The sequence below is a fragment of the Sycon ciliatum genome, chromosome 1 (genome assembly GCF_964019385.1).
Source record: "Sycon ciliatum chromosome 1, ocSycCili1.1, whole genome shotgun sequence".
NCBI classification, from domain to species: domain Eukaryota; kingdom Metazoa; phylum Porifera; class Calcarea; order Leucosolenida; family Sycettidae; genus Sycon; species Sycon ciliatum.
Genome location: NC_088643.1, coordinates 67,932,793 through 67,950,967, shown reverse-complemented (window position 1 = coordinate 67,950,967; position 18,175 = coordinate 67,932,793). Strand labels below are relative to the sequence as shown.

Below are 18,175 nucleotides of genomic sequence, written 5' to 3'. Positions count from 1 at the left end.
GAGAGAGAGAGAGAGGAGAGAGAGAGAGAGAGAGGAGAGAGAGAGGGAGGAGAGGGGAGAGTGTGAGAGGGAGAGAGAGTGTGAGAGAGAGAGAGAGTGAGAGAGAAGAGAGTGAGAGAGAGAGTGAGAGTGAGAGAGAGAGCGAGAGAGAGAGAGAGAGAACAAATCAAAGAAACCTTTGTTTCTCCATAGAGAGGCTAAGCAGGTAGTGAAATGATGCTGGGCCTAGGGATAAACTCGCCAAACCCACCCGAATCCTCTGTGACCGGGGCCTAAATGGAGATGCAGTAACGTATCGGTAGCTGGACAACTTGCTAAACCTCTGGAACATACAAGTAATCTACATTTCTTCTAGAACGTGGCATACAACACTGAGTACTGATCTGGTAGTGTATTTTCCGGAGTATGAGCGGCACTGGAACAAGCCACACCCAGGTTTTTTTGTCGCGAAATACAGACATCTACCCTGCTTATCACCGTTAATTTATTTGACCATCGTAGTACAAGCCGCACCGTCTTTTTTGGTTGAATTACTGGTGTATTATCCGTATTATCCGTATTCACATGGCCTTTGCAATTCATTCAGTATATTAACGTCATCAATAATGATATTCTTGTTTGTATTAGTTTATGTGACACCATTTTCTATTTTTCTTTGCCTGCCTGCCTGCTGGTGGCCTTTTTTCGCATGGTTCGGTGCAAGCGAATTTGGGCGAGCCCATTGACGCGGGAGCACAAATAATAATAATAATAATAATTACTGGTGTTCAAAGTGTGGCTTATACTCCGGAAAACACGGTAGTCACTAAAAAAGATCTGTTCACAAGCGATTGCAGGGTCCATACACGTGCCATGTACCCAAGCTTTCTCAACATTTTGATCGGAATGGTCAACACCGAGGAGATCACCCAGGCATGCCACACGGTGACGTGGAGTACTGGTAGCAGCAGCAGGGAACATAGTCACTCACCCTCTTCCTTAGCAACTAGCTTGGCAAAGAAGTGATCGCCGGCGACCGCAATGCGGCACTGCACTTTGAGAAGGAGATCGGGGCTGTCGGCGCGGCGAGAACGGCCACCGCCTGTCTTGCTCCATGCCCGCCGAAAGTGCTCCTCTGCAATGGTTTGTGCGTCGATGGGCCGTCCCTGAAGCAATTTCTCGTGATCCACGTCACTCTCCCTGTACATGATGGAATGGAACGGCTGCAGTGTAGGAAAGTATGCTGCGCTGGGCTCAACATGGTAGGTTTCTTGACTAGCACGAATGACGCCACGAAAGCGGCCGGCACTGATAAACCCGTGGACATGGCTTTCTGCATCGCCATGAATTGATCCGGCCAGCTGATGAGATGAATCAAACTCAAACGGCTGGCCATCACCAGCCTGATGGGTAACGGACGCAGGCAAAATCTCCTGATCTTCCGACAGCACAAGGCGAAATACTCTATGGAAAACGACAAGCAGAAGAAGAAGAAAAGAGAACAGTCATACCGTACTTCTGCACATATAAGCGCATGTGCTTATGTCCGGACATAAGCGCACCCCCCCCCCCCCCCCCCCAATTACAAGCGCATGTGCTTATATGTGAACACTATTGGTGAAAAGGCGGGGACTGAATATACCACTAAGCAGTGTGATAACACCATTGTTTAGAACACAGACAAACCTTTATTGCACATATAAGCGCATGGGCTTCTACCCGAACAAGTTTACACAGCCAAAAATATTTTTTGCAGAAAATTTTCGCTTATAAGCACATGCGCTTATATGTGGGGAAGTACGGTACATTGTATCATATTCAGATCATGACAGCAGCACTCAGCTAGACACAGAGAAAGAAAAGAGACATCGAATGAGAGTGACCGACAGCTACCGGTAGTAATGTTTGGACAAATACATGGCTTCAACAGACAGACAGACACACACACACACACACACAAATGCAAAGTATCCAATGTTGTACGCGACCATCCACAGGACTTGCTTCATCACCAGGCTATCTCTCTTTTCCTCCCCGCCCCCCCCCCCCCCTCACATACACACACACACACACACACACACATACACACACACACAGACCTGTCCAAACATGCAGGCTATTGCAATGTGTGTAGATGCATGAAGCACTATTGTGAACATTGAAATCCATTGAGAAGTCAAGAGGCCACGGGGCGCTGGCCTTGCAGCCGTGAGCACTGCTACATGCCGGTCCACACCTACAGTGTGAACGTTAGGGGTGAAACGAGGGTGTTAAAGGTTCGAAGAACCTTCGTTTTCATTTGAAACAAACCTCCATTATCAAAAGAAGGTCAACACACGATTACTGCGTGCACTGATCTTCACTGTAGTGGTGTACACTGCACTGTACTACAAGTCTGTAGCCTGTACATTGCACTGTACTACGTACTAGTCTCTAGTCTCTAGTCTGTACACTGCACTGTACTACGTACTAGTCTGTAGTCTGTACAGTCGACTACAAGTCTGTTGCACTTGGCTTCCGGCTAGTGCCACTGCATATGCACAGTAGTAGGCCACGTAACAGGCGGCATTCACGGCCATGCTGCGCAGAAGCAGCCTTGGGAAGCCAGGGGTGCAAACTGCGCCGTGCAAAAGCTATGATTGTGTCACCGTTCTGGTGACTGCACAGCAAAATTACTTATGGGTACAGTCATAAAAAAAACTGTGAACTGGTAAAAAGAATATTTCGACACTTTCGCGTTCGTTTTGATGAAAAATGCTCGTTTGGCAAAGGGTGACCTTCGTTCACCCCATAGTGAACGTGAACTACAGTCCATTCATAAAAAGGTGGGCCCTGGCTCTGGCGAGCTCCCGTATTTGGCGATTTTTCGTGATTTCATCGTACACAGTGCAGTGCTGCGAACTCTGAAATTTGAAAAAGGGTCCAAAAAGGGTGCCTGAACTGGGGTGCGAACCGCAGAATGCACTGTTAACATGTTGCAGGCGCGGTCAAACGGCCTGGATTTTGATGGTTTTTCCCAATTCAGTGCTTTTGGGGCAAAACCTGGCCGAAATCCTATTCTTGCTATGGCTTGCTTTTTGGACCAAAAAACTTCAGAAACATAATTGGAAGAGGATTCCATAGGGGATTGCCAAAAAAATTCTAAAAAAACTCAAAGTTTGACCCATTTATGGCCAAAAGCTAGAAGTCCATCTTTTTCTGAATGGACTGTACATGCATACAGTGTACTCAATCTGCGGACAGAACTGTTTCGTCCTTTTTGGACTCGTCAGCGCAGCACAGAGGAAATGAGGCCGAACCTGATAGCAATGGAAATAAAAATTACAGTGTATGTATGCGCTAAGGCAGAAAGGGCACCGGACCCGGTCATGCCACCGGATCTCAATGTCCACAGCAGTAGATCCAGTACATACCTGCCAAAAGCGAACAGGTCCAGTGAAAACAGCGGTCGGTTGACATCATTGGCTTCACTTTTCCACATCGCGAATGAGTTTTCAACTCTGTCCAGGTCATAATTGATGGGCTCATAATGTGAAACATACTCATTCAGCGGTCCTGCATGCAGCACACAACACAAGAAAATGATAATATTATTATTAAAAAAGAAAATAGTACAACGTAGCTTTCTGAGGAGTGTTGTGCGAAAACTAGTTCGAAGTATTTTTTTTGTTCATCATTTCTTCCATATCACATGACTGTGTTTCTCGTTCCCTGTTCTTCACCGCCTTCATATCCACTCATTTTGAATACAATAAAGCCTTTGTGAAATGTCGGTTCACCTCGTTCTGTTGATCGCAATTATAAAATTTAATTTATCCCAGAAATTAAACTCGACCTTCGTAGTATACGAGCGGAACAGTGCAAGGTGCTCACAAGGTCACAACTCGGTGTTGCCAGTCCCCAAATTACACACTTAACCACAGCTAGACTACTGCAAGGACTCTGCCTATGTCTGCATACAACTGGTGAGTACTAGTACAGTCAACTTCGCTTATAACGACACTCGGCGGGGCATCAGAAAAGTGTCGTTATTCGCGAAGTGTCGTTATATCCGAAGTCTCATTATATGTGTCACAGTTGGATGGGACTTTGCTCCGGGCATGAAAATTATGTCGTTATTCGCGAATTGTCGTTATATCCGCAGTCGTTATTAGCGAAGTTGACTGTATCGTATTTAATATAGACATATCCGCGGCGAGCCGCTTATGTACAGCGGCAAGGGATACTGGCGAGTAAGCGGTCAGCAAATGACAATAGAGAGGTTCCGCATAACGTAATTACGTTAGTAAAAAACGTAGTCGATCTACGGAAAGTCTTACGTAAACTGCATGCGGATCTGGGTTCCGCCATACGGAGTTTTCAAATCACGTAGCTGCCCTTGGCAACTCCGAACGCGGCAGTGTACGACCAGATCGACATGGGGAGAGAGTCATAAATTTGTACCCAATCCATTAACGGACCAGCTACGTTATCAGAGCCCTATCTACGTACTCTCCGTAGACAACTTTCCGTAGGTGGAGTGCAAACTCGCGAATTCACGGGTTTTTCCCGCCCTCTAACGTAAAGTTGCTCAACTTTACGTAGTGCGGAACCTCTCTAATGGTACTGCCATGTCTTTGTCCGGGAATGCTCAGCACTAAGGCGTGTACATACGTAAGGTGTGTGACCCCCCCCCCCCCCCTTCCCATCCTACTAATAGCAAGAGTACATAACCCCCAAGAGTTTGAAACGCCTGATCCAGCTCTGCACAGGGTCTTGGTCGAAGGTATACTGGGACCTTCTGATGTCATGCGTACACTCCACACCAGCGCAAGGCCGGTCTCGAGGCAGGGCCAGGGCACCGTTGTTTTTGATCCGAGAGTACCCGCGACTCCCCAGGTTCCCCTCAAATGTGTATGGTATTATGACGCAAAGATCCGATTATGCTCGACCAAGACCCTATGCAGAGCTGGATCAGGCGTTGCACACTCTGGGGGGTTATGTACTCTTGGTAATAGCAAGAGTACAATCGTCATAACCCCCAAGAGTGTGCAACTGCCTGCACAAGCTCTATGTAGTGCTGCATGCTACGGCAGAACTTCACATCACGTGACATGGTTCAAAAGGTTACACTGGCAAACAGTGCAAAGTGACCACAAGAGAGCGCACCCAAAGCTGGGTTGCGTACAATCCTGTATCAATCATGCACAGGGTGCAAATAATGTGTACGGGTTCATCACGTGATGTGAAGTTCTGCGGTCAGATCAGACCCCATAGTTGCAGTGGCGTGTCCAGGATTTGGCTGAGGGGGGGTTGCGGCCGGGATCAAGGCGGGATGGGGTGGGGGTAGATGACATCATGCTACTGTCCCAGGTCAGCCATTTTGAAAATCAATGTCAAGAAGCTCCTCCTGTAGCCCCTTCTTCAACAGTTATTCACCCGAACGGCCCCAGAGATTGTTCCGGAGGATCAGCGCACCACACGGGGACAAGTGTCGAACTTGCTACAAGTCCCCACGGTGGGCCTGCGGTACGATCGAGCATGATGTTTTGGGGAAGCATTCTCTGGAACGCTCTCCCCTCTGATTTTAGAGTGATACGTGTCCCTGGTCCCTTCCGAAAAGCTCTTTCTGCCATTGATATACTTACTTTGTTCTCGTTAAACTTTTATTATCTGCCATAAATTCCAACCTTCTCATCTATCAATCATTTGTGCATGCATGTCTATAAAATCAACCACGTGTTCCTGACTCGATGAGATTGTCTTTCTATTCTTTGACTCCATGAAATTATTGTCTTTCTATTTCTGACTCCATGAAATTGTTCTTGATATAAATTTTTCCCTTTCTTCTTTTGGTCCTTTCTGTCTTATAAGTAGTTAGGCCAAACTAAAGAAGGTGTGTGGTTCGACTCACCCGACCGACCGTACAATTTCAGCCCGACCGTAACTTTTTTTCGGCGGGCTATCGTGTGACTGACGTACGTGGACTGAACACGTCCACGTCTACGTGCTGTGCGGCGTGAGTCTGCGGACGCAGGCGGCTCCTTTTGGACTTGACTTGTAGTTGTACTGCAGTGCAGTGCAGTGAGTGGTACGACTGCTGCCTTGTGCTGGTAGTAGAGTCTACTCGATACGCGTATACAGTGTATTTACATGTACTAAAAATATATATTAAAAAAAAAAAATCCGCCCGCCCGCCCGTAAAAAAAATGTCCATGTTAGTCGAACCACACACCTTCTTTAGTTTGGCCTTATTATTATTATTATCATTAATTTTCTTGTTTTCCCTTGCATATCATCCCTTCATCATTCTGTGAGAACCTGTCCTATGCCGGGGCAGGTGAGAAGGCATCTCTGTCTGTTCATTTGGTGAAGTAAAAATAAACAACAACAACAAGCCGTAAATCTCACACACCACGACTCACGAGCAGTATTTCTGTACACGCAGCAACAAATGTACATTGTAAACTTCAAATTTGCCGTTATGTGAGCGAATCAACTGCTTTTTTCTTTTGTTTTAATATGCGAGTCCAACAATTTCTCACCGCTCTCAAAGCATCCTTTACATAGGCAGCGGTACTTGTCACTGTGCGCTGTTCTTTATGTTCTGGCTGCTCGCTGACAACAGGTTCTTCCACGTCTGGCGGAGTTTGACTGTCAGTCCGCTCCGAAAGTTCAACTGGATTGTCTGGAATAACAGCGACTTCATCACTCCCACTGTTTCCTGTTGGAGCGGCAGCAGGAGTTGCGCCGCCACAGGAACGCTTTACAAAAATTCCAGGCTCTGCTGGCTAGAGCTTGGCCTTTTGGGATGTCCCTGAGACATCGAAGAAAAGCCTTCGAGTCAACCAAAACACGATTCGAACGAGGATGATCGCCTGAGCCCTCGGCATTCGAATCGTGTTTTGGTTGACTCGATCGAAGACTTTTCTTCGATGTTTGTACCGTTGAAGACGCGTCGAGCGCGTCCCAGCAGGGATCACACTGTACAACAGTACACAGTCAGGCCACCGTGTTTCTGTACTGTAGCCGTGCATGCTCACTGTACGTAGACTCTACTCTGTCTCTAGCTCTGTAGTCTGTGTAGACTGTACAGTGTACTCGTACTGTACTAGCACCGTGCAACCGCTTTTGGACAATCGTTTCAGGCCGCGCGGCGCGCGCGCCCCGAGCCTAGTCTAGCTCGACCCGGCGCGCGCCCTGTATTATTTTTCGAAACCTAGGTCGAAATTTTTGAGGGGGGGGCGCGCGCCCCCCGCGCCCCCCCCTAAACCCGCCACTGAGTTGGAGTTGCACACTCTTGGGGGTTATGTACTCTTGGTAATAGCAAGAGTACTAGTACCGTAAAGTACCGTTGATCCGCTCCCACGCCATGTCGCTTCCCTGGGTTTTCGGCAGGGGGCGGGAATTAGATCAAGGCTGTCAAGTGCAGTACGATGTACAACAACGTAGAGGATCAGACTCAATGTGCTGAATTGTGCACATTTTGATCCTGGATTGGCAAGTATTGTGTACAGCAGTGCATGTGTCGGTTCAACATCGTATTTCGTTGTATACGCCGAAGTCGCTTCACAAGGAGAAAATCGACAGGGGGCGGGAATTAGAGAGGGGGCGGATCAACGGTACTTTACGGTACATGAAAACCAGAGTGTGCAGCTCGGATGGGTTGCTGTCACGGCGGAATTCCGTGATTACATCATTTTAGTGATGTGATGCGTACGAGCAGGATTCAAGCAAGTCTCTTTCTGCACAACTGCAGCTCAGTTGTACGCACTACGCCATTTCCCGCCTCAGATCTGTGCCAAATATGATGTAATCATGGAATTCCGCCGTGACAGACACCCATAGTAGAAAAGGCCCCAAGCTGCACACACTAGTTTTCATGTACTCTTGGTAATAGGGCTTGAAAGTGCTACGTCACAGCATAGCACCAATTTCAAAAATCCAAAAACTGGATCCACATAGATCCAGCTTCTGTATGTTTGTATGGATCCAAGCACATTTCAAGCGGTTTTACTCACAGCAAGGTGATATAGCCGGTGAAATTGACTGATTTGGCTTATGGGGGTGGGGTGACAACTGGTGGCGAAGTAAAAGTCACACCTGCATGCGACCTGAGTGGGTTGCTATGCACCCACATACTGAGGCAATAGCAAAGTCACACCTTAGTGGATCCAAAAGTAGAAATCTGATGTGAACTTACTACTCCCTGGACGTTTTGACGTCATCACTTTCGAGCCCTATAGGCTATAGGGATTTCATGAGTGAACTGGTCCGACAAGCTGTATCCCATACTCCCCCCCCCCCCACATACGTACACCACACACACACACACACACACACACACACACACACGCACACGCACACGCAAACGCGCGCACACACACACACACACCTGACCTGACCTTTGACCTTTGACGCCCATCGCCGGAGGCGATGATAGCAATGCTACGGCAGAAGCCATAGCAACTTGTGCTGGGACACACACACACTGTCACACACATACAAACACACACACACACACACACACACACAACCACCACCACCACAACCACCACCACCACCACCACCACCACCACCACCACCACCACCACCACCACCACCACCACCACCACCACAACCACCACACATATTTCCCAGACTATTCTGTGGTAGTGTTACAGGACGCGATACGTGACTTACTGTGCGTTGTGAGTGCCAGGCCAGTGCTGGTCATCAGAGCCAGAGCACAGGTCACCAGTAGGACCACCACGCTAGGTACAGTATGTTGCAGTGATGATGGAATCCTCATCGCCCTGCCCTGGCAACAAGTAGACTGGCCAGTGGTAGCAGGGTTCATGTTCACATTACTGCCAATGACGCTACTGTCAGCACTTCCACAGCCACATTGGGTTTCAGCGCTGCAATCGCTAAACTGGTCGCTTCGGATTCTTTTGGTTGGATGGGAATTTACGACCTTGATGTCTCGGCTGAATTGGCTTTCCTGGTACTGAAACACGTGCATGCTGCTGCAGGCGAAAGCCTGATGAACCACAGAGGTCCACCTACTTGATTCCGGATGGGAACAGCCCACCGGGCCAGTGTCAGGCCGGCTGGGCTGTGCGCGACTGCAGTGTCCTGCCTGCTTCCTGTCAGCACACGTATATCCGTGCACACACTGAGACAGACTGACTCACTGACTGCACGCCTGTCACGGATTACAGACACAACACTCTCAACACGACAACAGTCAACAGGGGAGCATTCGCCGCATTTCCACCCAGCCAGGTCTGCTAGTGCTAGCACTGGAGATCGAGAGCAGAGATCTACGGTTGGCTGTTTCCGTCCTATGAGGCTATGAGCCAAGATCGGAATTGACCGATGGCCGTCCGGCGTCGACGGGTTCAGAAGAACTAACTACAAATTATTATAATGAATAGTAATGTTACTTCAGAAGAAACCCGCAGTGTTTGTGAGCTGATTTCCTTTACCATAATGCCATAATGGGAAGTGGTCGTAAGTGAACCCCTTTCTTTGCTTTGGCTTCCAATTTTGGCCATAAATATTTCAAATCCATAAATAATGACCAGACCATAATGTCAAGAGTTCATAACCCCGGGCCCGCGGGGGGTTATGAACTCTTGATGATGTCTAGCGATGACGTCGCGTGGTACAGGTAGAAGTCGACGTGACAGACTCGACACACCCTCGACCTCGTACTCGTAGATCCACGAGTCGTAGTCGTAGCTCTACCGACCGTACCGCTCAGTCTGCACACTGCACTGCAGTACTGCGACGCATAGCGTTGTTTGGTAGATGACTTTTGTTCTTTTGATTTTGTTTTTTTTGAGAAGTCCACGATTTCCTGAACCTTTCTTCGAAGCTAGCTCGTACGTTGTGTTATTAGGTCAGTCAGGATGAGCTTTATTTACAGAAGAGTGATTTCCTTCTTGGATCCGCGTATCCCGAACAAGATGAGGCCGATCTGGGAACATCCTGCGGGTGAGGCGAGGCCTTCTTGAAAAATTATTCTCTTTCTGTGGAAGGAACAATGTGCAACTGGAAGCTCATTGAAACATAATTATGTCTTCCCTCAGACATACGAATGATTTGACGGTGAATGTGCACTCTGCAAGTTATGCTACGGCTATTAAAAAACCCTCCCGTTGCTGCTGCTTTTTAAATAGGCGTTTGAGAGAAAGAGCAGATAAAAGATTCCACAAACACGTCTTGTCATCGCACCCAATATACATGCACATGTCGTGTACGTACATTTTACTCCTGATATAGCAAAGACCAATGTGCATGAGATTTAGTTCTTTATAGCTAAAGTTCTTTACAACAGAACTGCACTCACACATACAAACTGCGCATCGTGCATGACATGTGGCCTGTGACTACACGATCGCACTTGATTTACGTGCTCCCCTACAGTAATGAAATGGTCCATTACAAACGAAAACAGCTCGCTCCAAAGGGTCAATGCTGTATGGGTTCAAACAGGGACATGAAACACTTCCGCCACATCCCGATTTTGCGGTAGTACGGTTGCGTTCCCCCGTTCCTGATGTTCGCACTAATCCACCCGTCGCCGTCATGAGTGCCCCATCATTCTTACATCCTGTCAAATGTGAACCAGGCTATAGTCATAGGTGATGGAAATTCTTCGATGGTTTATCCTATTCTTGTACTGTAGCCCCAAGACACTTGGACATGTGAAAACAGGTGGATGCCTTGAAGTATACCGGTAGCTTACATTTGAACAAACACAACTGTACAGTGTAATGCGGTACCAAGAGTACATAACCCCCCAGAGTGTGCAACGCCTGATCCAGCTCTGCATAGGGTCTTGGTCGAGCGGAATCGGATCTTTGCGTCATAATACCGTACACATCTGAGGGGAACCCGGGGAGTCGCGGGTACTCTTGGATCAAAAACAATGGTGCCCTGCCTCGAGACCGGCCTTGCGCTGGTGTGGAGTGTACGCATGACATCAGAAGATCCGATTCCGCTCGACCAAGACCCTATGCAGAGCTGGATCGGCGTTGCACACTCTGGGGGGTTATGTACTCTTGGCGGTACTAATACCACACTTACAGATATTAGCAAACATGCCAGGTTCACCTACTTACGCCACATGTTCATGAGCGAATGGCAGACAAGTGAAGCCACGGGTGAAGGAATTGCAGATGTACCGTACCTTTCTTTTTTTCTTGCGTGAATTTCATGATGATTGTAATGGCGGCATCTTTTATCTCATTTATTGGTATACTGATGATGCTAGCTTCTGTTGCTGTGTTTTTCCAGGGTTGAAAACGGTTCATTTCTGGGCACCGACGTTTAAATGGGTTAGTATCATCCGGGAACAGCCTGACTTTAGGTCATTTTTAATACTTGTTGAATGATGTTCTCTTGGATTTTACTTCTATGCAATTGGTTTCGTGGTGTTGCTGGCTCATTACTACTGGTTCAATAGGACTTTTTTGTTTTGTTTGTGGGGTATGGAATAATTATAATCCCTGCGTCTGCTTTGGCTTCTTAAGAGAGTAGAATGTGCTCTAGTATCTACTATGGTATGGTGTGCGATACCTGGACCCGTAAACAACGCTGGTGCCGTCACGATGGATGCTTTACTCCACATCTACTCTTTTTCCACTTGTTTGTGCTTAATCCGGTGCTATCTGGTGTTACTGGTGTCTGTGCACAGGGATTAGTCATAGCTGGGATTGCAGATATGGCTCGACCTGCTGACAAACTCAGCGACTTTCAGTCCACAGCGCTTGCTGCGACTGGTGAGTTTGGTTGTTTTACCATGCTTGGCTGTCGGTGGATTTTGGTAGCATCCAATTTGTTAGCATGAGGTTTGGGTTAGAAATTGTTTTTACTTTTTAGTGTTCTCTCGACGTACACACATATACAAGGTAACACTACAACTTTTGCTATTGATTGTCATCTGGAGATATGCCTTGTGTTTTGTGGTATGAGTAGCTCTGTCTATTGAATTACATGTAACTTCAGTGGGCAGTAATTTAATATGGGGAAGCATGAGTGATCACTAGGATCCTCTTCAAGTTTGTTTGTGTGTTTGTACATGACATTGTGTTACATCTGTTTTTCTGTGCAGGTACCATATGGGCTCGCTACTCGCTAGTCATCATTCCGAAGAACTGGAATCTGTTCGCAGTGAATCTCTTCGTTGGAACTGTTGGCTATATTCAAGTTTATCGCATCTATCAGTAAGTAGTGTGTGTGTGTGTGTGTGCGTGCGTGCGTGTGTGTGTGTGTGTGTGTGTGTGTAGGTGGGTGTACATCTAGTGTCTGCTTATATCAAAGCAGCATGCTGTCTATACCGGTTACCCCAGCAAGTGTAGGTTGTGCATAGGTACTAACTGTCTTGGCCGTTCTATGCCGATGTGCTCCGTGTGGTGTAGACTAGGTGTGCATTGGTGGTCAATTCACATGGCTTCGCAGGTTGTGTGGATTGGGTAGTAATCTGGCGCTAGTCTTGATCTGTCTCATTCAGATCTTGTCCGCTATCGTTGCTATAAGAGAAAATCTGTAGGTGCGTATCCAATGCATTTGCAGATTTGCGAGCTTCTCTTGCGACAGGCTTATAACGTTACATGGTACATGGTATGCACGTGTGTGCAATGTGGCAATGCTGACATGGACTTGTACCAGGATACGGGAGGCTGGGTAAAAAAAGGGCTGAGTGTAATTTCAAGTATTGTGCCGAGAAACTCAACTTTCCACTGCCAATGTATGTATGTGTACATGTATGTGTATCCCATAACCATTCTGGTCATAGGGGTGTCCAATGTGGCTGTATTAACTGGCTCATAAATCGGTCACTTGTTGTGTGTGTGTGTGTGTGTGTGTGTGTGTGTGTGTGTGTGTGTGTGTGTGCATGCGCGCGCGGATATGTATGCGGATATGTGTGTACAATAACTACAATTTACCGTGGCATGCTGGTGCTGCTGCTTCTGCTACTACTGTGTAACAGGCACAAGAAGCCATTGGCACCTCCGGATGCTTACTTTTGGAATGTGATCCGGTTTGTGCCTGTCAAGAGTGAAGAGGTTGCCAAAGATGACGAGTCATCCAGTGCATCCAATACCCCACTGCCAGTAGAAGCTAGCGACGAGAAGCAATGAAGTAATGATGGCAGCGCGTAACAGTTAAAGCCAAAATCGAGCATCGTTCTGCACTTTGGCTAGCATGGAGTGCACACTCGGGTATTTGAGGCACGCTCCATGTCTCCACCTCTGACACATTGTCTTGGTGACAGCTAGTGCTTCTCTCTCTCTTTGTTTGGTCCCTGGTTGCTTCAGTGACATCTAGCTCGCTGCTTGGTCACATGCATGTAGACGGTGTGCATTGATATCGTCTTTTATTCACAACTATTTTCAACCAATATCTCAAAACTATCCTGTCGAACTCTGCTTCGGACACAATCATATCCTCACTTCGTCATGAAATCTCACCCATCCAAGCTAGTTTAGATGATATCTCATGAAACTCTGTTATGCTTTCTTTTCTCCGCACGGCGGCTCCACTGTGGCTGTATTTATACAGTTCATAGTAAGTTTTTTTGTTTGTTGATTAATTGATATGCCCATTTGCCTCCTCGCTAGATGTTGAGTGTGTTGCATTGGCACGTTTACGAAATGTTGAATTATTTTTCAGCCTGCACGTGTATTTCAAATTCTTTACCACTAGCTGTGCAGAGTTTAGGGACAGTATTCTTCCCATTTTATATCATCACTGGTTACAATTGTGTAGGTATGTGAAGGAGTGAAGATCGAAAGGCGGCAATCACGCAGCGGCATGTTCCCAGAGCGCTTTCCTTGGGTGCCCTGTAACAAGACGGCCTTTGGACAATCCTTAAATAAAAATCAATCAAGACGCACAGTCTGTGGGGACCGCCCTGATAAAATAGCAAATGCAACCACAACGCAGCAAGCTTCAAACATCCGCCACCTTGCACCCAGTGAGCAGGGAGCAGTATCTGCATGTGAATTATAATGTATCTGGGTGGAAATTAGAATACCAGGGAGTTATATTAGTACAACTTTCTGCGACGCGATTTGCGAAGTTGCGACAAGAAACTGCCTGTCGTGAGCTGTCACAGAAGTTGAAGAAAGTTCAACTTACTTTTGTGACATGTGACACGCGACATACACAAATGGAGTACAGTTTCGACCCTGGGTGCACGTGCACTACTAGTGCATAAGGATGTCACAAACATGAACAAGATTGTGAACTACTGAAGTCGTACTGTGCAAATGTATGACACGAATGCATCGAGACGGTCACGCAGCACGACACCCTCTGCATGCCACGAGATCCTGAGCTGCTGAAGATCGGGGAGTCGCACACACACACACACACACACCCTACATGTACATGTACAATGCTGCTGCTCAATGAAATCCAGTCGCGCCGTCACTCAAGTACGCGACGGGCGCTGCGCAGCCCTAGACCTGCGAACCCTGGGCTGCGAAATGATGCAAGGCGCAAACTTGAGTGACGCCGCGACTGGATTTCATTGAGCAGGACTGTACATGGTTATCATATGATGCATTGGGGGACTCTTTTACTTCCTGCTCTGGCATATATATCGTAAAATACTGTTGTTGTGTTGCTTCCCAGCTGGGTGATAACTAGGTGATATACAACAATGAGGAAGATCAGACTGGCCATGCATACCTGACCTGGCATGTTTGAAGTGTACAGCGCGGTGTATGTACCGTTGCAATGCCGTATTTTGCCATGACCTCTGAGGTCACTCCACGTGTGGAAAATAGACAGGGGTGGATCAACAATACATGTGCAAGGCGGAACAAAGTCAAGGTAGAGTAGCCTACAGCAAAAAGGCTAAGCTCAGGCTGCACGTGGTCACGGTAAGCGATGAAGAGTACTAGTATGGATGGCCCCAACCAGGGACCAGTAAAATACCAGCAAGACAATGTGTTAGAGGTGGAGACACGGAGCATGCCTCAAATACCCGAGTGTGCACACCATGCTAGCCAAAGTCCAGAACAATGCTAGACTTTGGCTTTAACTGTTACGCGCTGCCATCATCACTTCATTGCTTCTCGTCGCTAGCTTCTACTGACAGTGCAAGTGAGGCATTGGATGCACTGGATGACTCGTCGTCTTTGGCAACCTCTTCACTCTTGACAGGCACAAACCGGATCACATTCCAAAAGTAAGCATCCGGAGGTGCCAATGGCTTCTTGTGCCTGTTACACAGCAGTAGCAGAAGCAGCAGAACACCACGGTAAAATAATTGTACACACACATCCGCACACAAACAGGTGCTTAAATTATGAGCATATTGGCAAATGAGTCAGCTATGCAGGAAATCAAAATATGCTATTGGCCCATTCATACGCCTTGATTGTGTTGGCATCTTCAGCGAAATGCAACAACCGAAGGGAAATGAATGCCACCACGCACAGCAAAATATTTAGATGTGTCGACCTGGGTATTGTATATACACGAGTTCACGTTCACATTGAGAGCATAAAATGAGCAACTAACTTGTGTGACTCGACAAACTGAGCACGCAGCTACACACACAATCACATTGCACGCACTTTGTCTCTTGTAGTAGCTCAGTGCCAGACTTGCATCACAGACACACAGATCTAATGTACAATGCGGCCAGCAGTCCAATAAATCATCCGGTGATTGCAAATGTCGCCATGCATACACACAATTCCTTTATCCAGAAATAAAGTGTGTGAAATCCATCACAATAGTCCTATACTGTCATGTACATGTATCTATACAAAGTACTGTCGTGGACATGGAGATCCAGTCGGAGGTCAAGCGGCCCCCAGGGCGCTGGCCATGCAGCCGTGAGTACGCACACGGTAGTAGCTGTGAACGACATCACCTCACAGAAGGCGTCTGGCGTGTTAGCTCGACGAATCATCGCATGTAACGAGATACGTTCTGTACGCACTGAGGGCGCCGGCCCCGGTCACTCGACCGGATTTCCATGCCTACGACAGTAGTAAACTAACTACATGTATATACACTCAAAAAGGCATGGTAAGTGCCAGTCCATGCAGCTAACATACCGCCAAAGGGTGCTACTGAGGCCATTTCCGCCCTTCCTTTGCCGGAGTGCCGGCTTTGCCCTTCGGCAACTTTCGCCTGATCAGCACGGTTCCAACGGTGGCCAGACAATCACCAGTCAGAGGCGACAGACATCCAGATGGCAGCTTCACTATAGTCTTGCCAGTCTCCAGGTCATGGTCGATCACTTGTGCTGCTGCACCAGACGCTTTGGCATAAGCCGTACCATTGTTGGGTTCAGATTCTATGTTGTGTACCATTGTGCCACGAGGTAGTCTCTTCAGAGGGAATCTATTACCTGGCTTGAGCATTTTCGGAGTCACCTCTCGGGTCCTGGAAACTAGAAATACATCGCCTTCCTCCACACCGGCAGGCATAGGAATATACCTCTCGTAAGTTCCAGTTACTATTCTTCCCAATAGTGAGTCCGTTCCATGGTAGTTTATGTTGACCTTGATCAATTTCTCCAAACGCTCACCATGGATAGGATCTCTTCCCAAATCTTTGACATCCTTTCGTTTACGCAGCGCCAAACGACCACCTTTGTACCTTACACCGCCCAGCAAGAAGCCACGGCAGAGCCCAGTGCTTCCGGGGCGCAGCGCGAGCATGTTGGTGCTCTACTAAACCTCCACACACAGGAGTTTCTCTCACATCTATCCAACAACAAAATTCATAAAATCAAACAGTCAACTCCCCTTTGGATCGGCCTTGCAATCTTTTGCAGTTTTGACATCATTTTTTTTTGGCGTAGATCATAGCTGTAGGTGACGTCATTTCATTAGTACGTAACCATGGTAACATGTTGCATGTACGTGAAGAGTCGGGAAGAACAGTGCCGTAGAAAAGTCGTCACTCTGTAGTCATAAACTTTGCTGTATGAGTGATCTACGCATATGCAATAGCAAGACTCCAAAGTACATTTTGTTTGGTTTGGTTTTTATTATTTCAGTTCGTTGCCTCAACAGTACAAAGTGAAAGTACAAATATCAAGAGGGACGAACGAAAAGAGAAAATAAAACAGAGCAGAGAGGAAGATGCAACTGAAAGGAAAGAAAAACAGAGAGAAACGGAGAAGGAATGTGGACGGCATACATGAGCTTATTACACTACAGGTATACTATTGCCGTATTGGTATTATATAACCCAATACTATACTAGTACAATACTAGTATTAGATAAACCTTGTTATAGTTCACACATGTTGTTAGTTTGACAGTATGAGACAAGGTGGAGGACGCTGTGTTCGGAAACAGTGACCTTACTACAACCTTCCACGGTTGGTAGAGCCCCGGTCCGTTGGGACCATCTGAACCATAATTATGGGTGTTGAACCCGGTTCTGACCCTCATTATGCTAGGGGAGTTTCTAGACTTCTCCTAACGTCAGTCGTGTATTCTTTGATCGCTCCTGGATGTCGTCCTGATACTGTGATAGTCATGTAGCTACTTTAACCTGAATTGTTTTTCTTAATTTTTTTCTTCTTCCAACTTCTGCCCATGGCATCCCTCTCTCAGCTCGTCAACTGTCAACAGTCACTGTCACCACCATGACACTGTCATGAGAAGGTGCTCTCCGTAGACGAGGTTGATGATGTCCCGACGCGGCCATGGGAAAAAGATGTTTAAGAAAAACAATTCAGGTTAAAGTAGCTACATGACTATCACAGTATCAGGACGACATCCAGGAGCGATCAAAGAATACACGACTGACGTTAGGAGAAGTCTAAAAACTCCCCTAGCAGAATGAGGGTCAGAACCGGGTTCAACACCCATACGGTTCAGATGGTCCCAACGGACCGGGGCTCCACCAACCGTGAATGGTTGTAGAAAGGTCACTGTTTCCGAACACAGTGTCCTCCACCTTGTTTCATGCTGTCAAACTAACAACAAGGTACAGTATACTATTGTAAGTAAGTTTGAACTAGCTCTGCCTTTCAGTATTGAGCACTCTATTTGGACAGCCTGGAACCTCTCTGTTTTATTGGTATGTATGAAAGCTGTGGTTATGCTTTAGGGAGTAGTGTGCAAACCCGGTTTGGGTATAACTCTTTGCTAGGAGTCGACATTATAAGTAGGGCTGAAACGATCGTGTATTTCACCTATCGATTACTCTTTAGCTTAACGATCAATTAATCGATTATAATCGT

The 18,175-nt window shown here is 47.1% G+C and overlaps 3 protein-coding genes across 4 annotated transcripts in view; 1 reads left to right on the top strand and 2 right to left on the bottom strand.

The window, feature by feature from the left end:
* LOC135805064 (disintegrin and metalloproteinase domain-containing protein 10-like) overlaps positions 1–9,432 on the bottom strand; it is a 19,412-nt gene extending 9,980 nt beyond the window's left edge. Inside the window, exons 1-3 of one of the 2 annotated variants that reach the window (XM_065319054.1) lie at positions 8,641–9,432; positions 3,393–3,534; positions 971–1,443 (exon numbers count right to left, since the gene is read on the bottom strand). In XM_065319054.1, the coding sequence (XP_065175126.1) occupies positions 971–1,443; positions 3,393–3,534; positions 8,641–8,962 (937 nt within the window). In that variant the 5' untranslated portion in view covers positions 8,963–9,432. Of the gene's footprint in view, positions 1–970; positions 1,444–3,392; positions 3,535–6,503; positions 7,202–8,640 lie in introns of those variants that run through there. The other variant, XM_065319055.1, reaches the window with a different exon arrangement.
* A 264-nt stretch (positions 9,433–9,696) lies between these two features.
* LOC135805063 (mitochondrial pyruvate carrier 2-like) lies at positions 9,697–13,693 on the top strand. Its single transcript, XM_065319053.1, has 5 exons — positions 9,697–9,939; positions 11,245–11,285; positions 11,645–11,729; positions 12,062–12,173; positions 12,941–13,693. The coding sequence occupies exons 1-5, from the start codon at positions 9,855–9,857 to the stop codon at positions 13,089–13,091; spliced, it is 474 nt and encodes a 157-aa protein (XP_065175125.1). The 5' UTR covers positions 9,697–9,854; the 3' UTR covers positions 13,092–13,693.
* Positions 13,694–15,025: 1,332 nt separating this feature from the next.
* On the bottom strand, positions 15,026–16,637 carry LOC135806512 (large ribosomal subunit protein uL2-like). Its single transcript, XM_065320707.1, has 2 exons — positions 16,045–16,637; positions 15,026–15,182 (listed from the first exon to the last, which is right to left on the bottom strand). Exons 1-2 carry the CDS (start codon positions 16,635–16,637, stop codon positions 15,026–15,028), a joined length of 750 nt encoding a protein of 249 aa, XP_065176779.1.
* Positions 16,638–18,175: the final 1,538 nt, after the last annotated feature.

Bases quoted from the DNA above. Each gene is read 5' to 3' on its own strand.
- LOC135806512 (XM_065320707.1), bottom strand. From the start codon at position 16,637: ATGCTCGCGCTGCGCCCCGGAAGCACTGGGCTCTGCCGTGGCTTCTTG. The intron at 15,183-16,044 runs GTAGCACCCTTT...GCTGTGTAACAG, and splicing joins GAAGGGCGGAAATGGCCTCA to GCACAAGAAGCCATTGGCAC.
- LOC135805063 (XM_065319053.1), top strand. From the start codon at position 9,855: ATGAGCTTTATTTACAGAAGAGTGATTTCCTTCTTGGATCCGCGTATC. The intron at 9,940-11,244 runs GTGAGGCGAGGC...GTGTTTTTCCAG, and splicing joins GATCTGGGAACATCCTGCGG to GGTTGAAAACGGTTCATTTC. The intron at 11,286-11,644 runs GTTAGTATCATC...GTCTGTGCACAG, and splicing joins GGGCACCGACGTTTAAATGG to GGATTAGTCATAGCTGGGAT.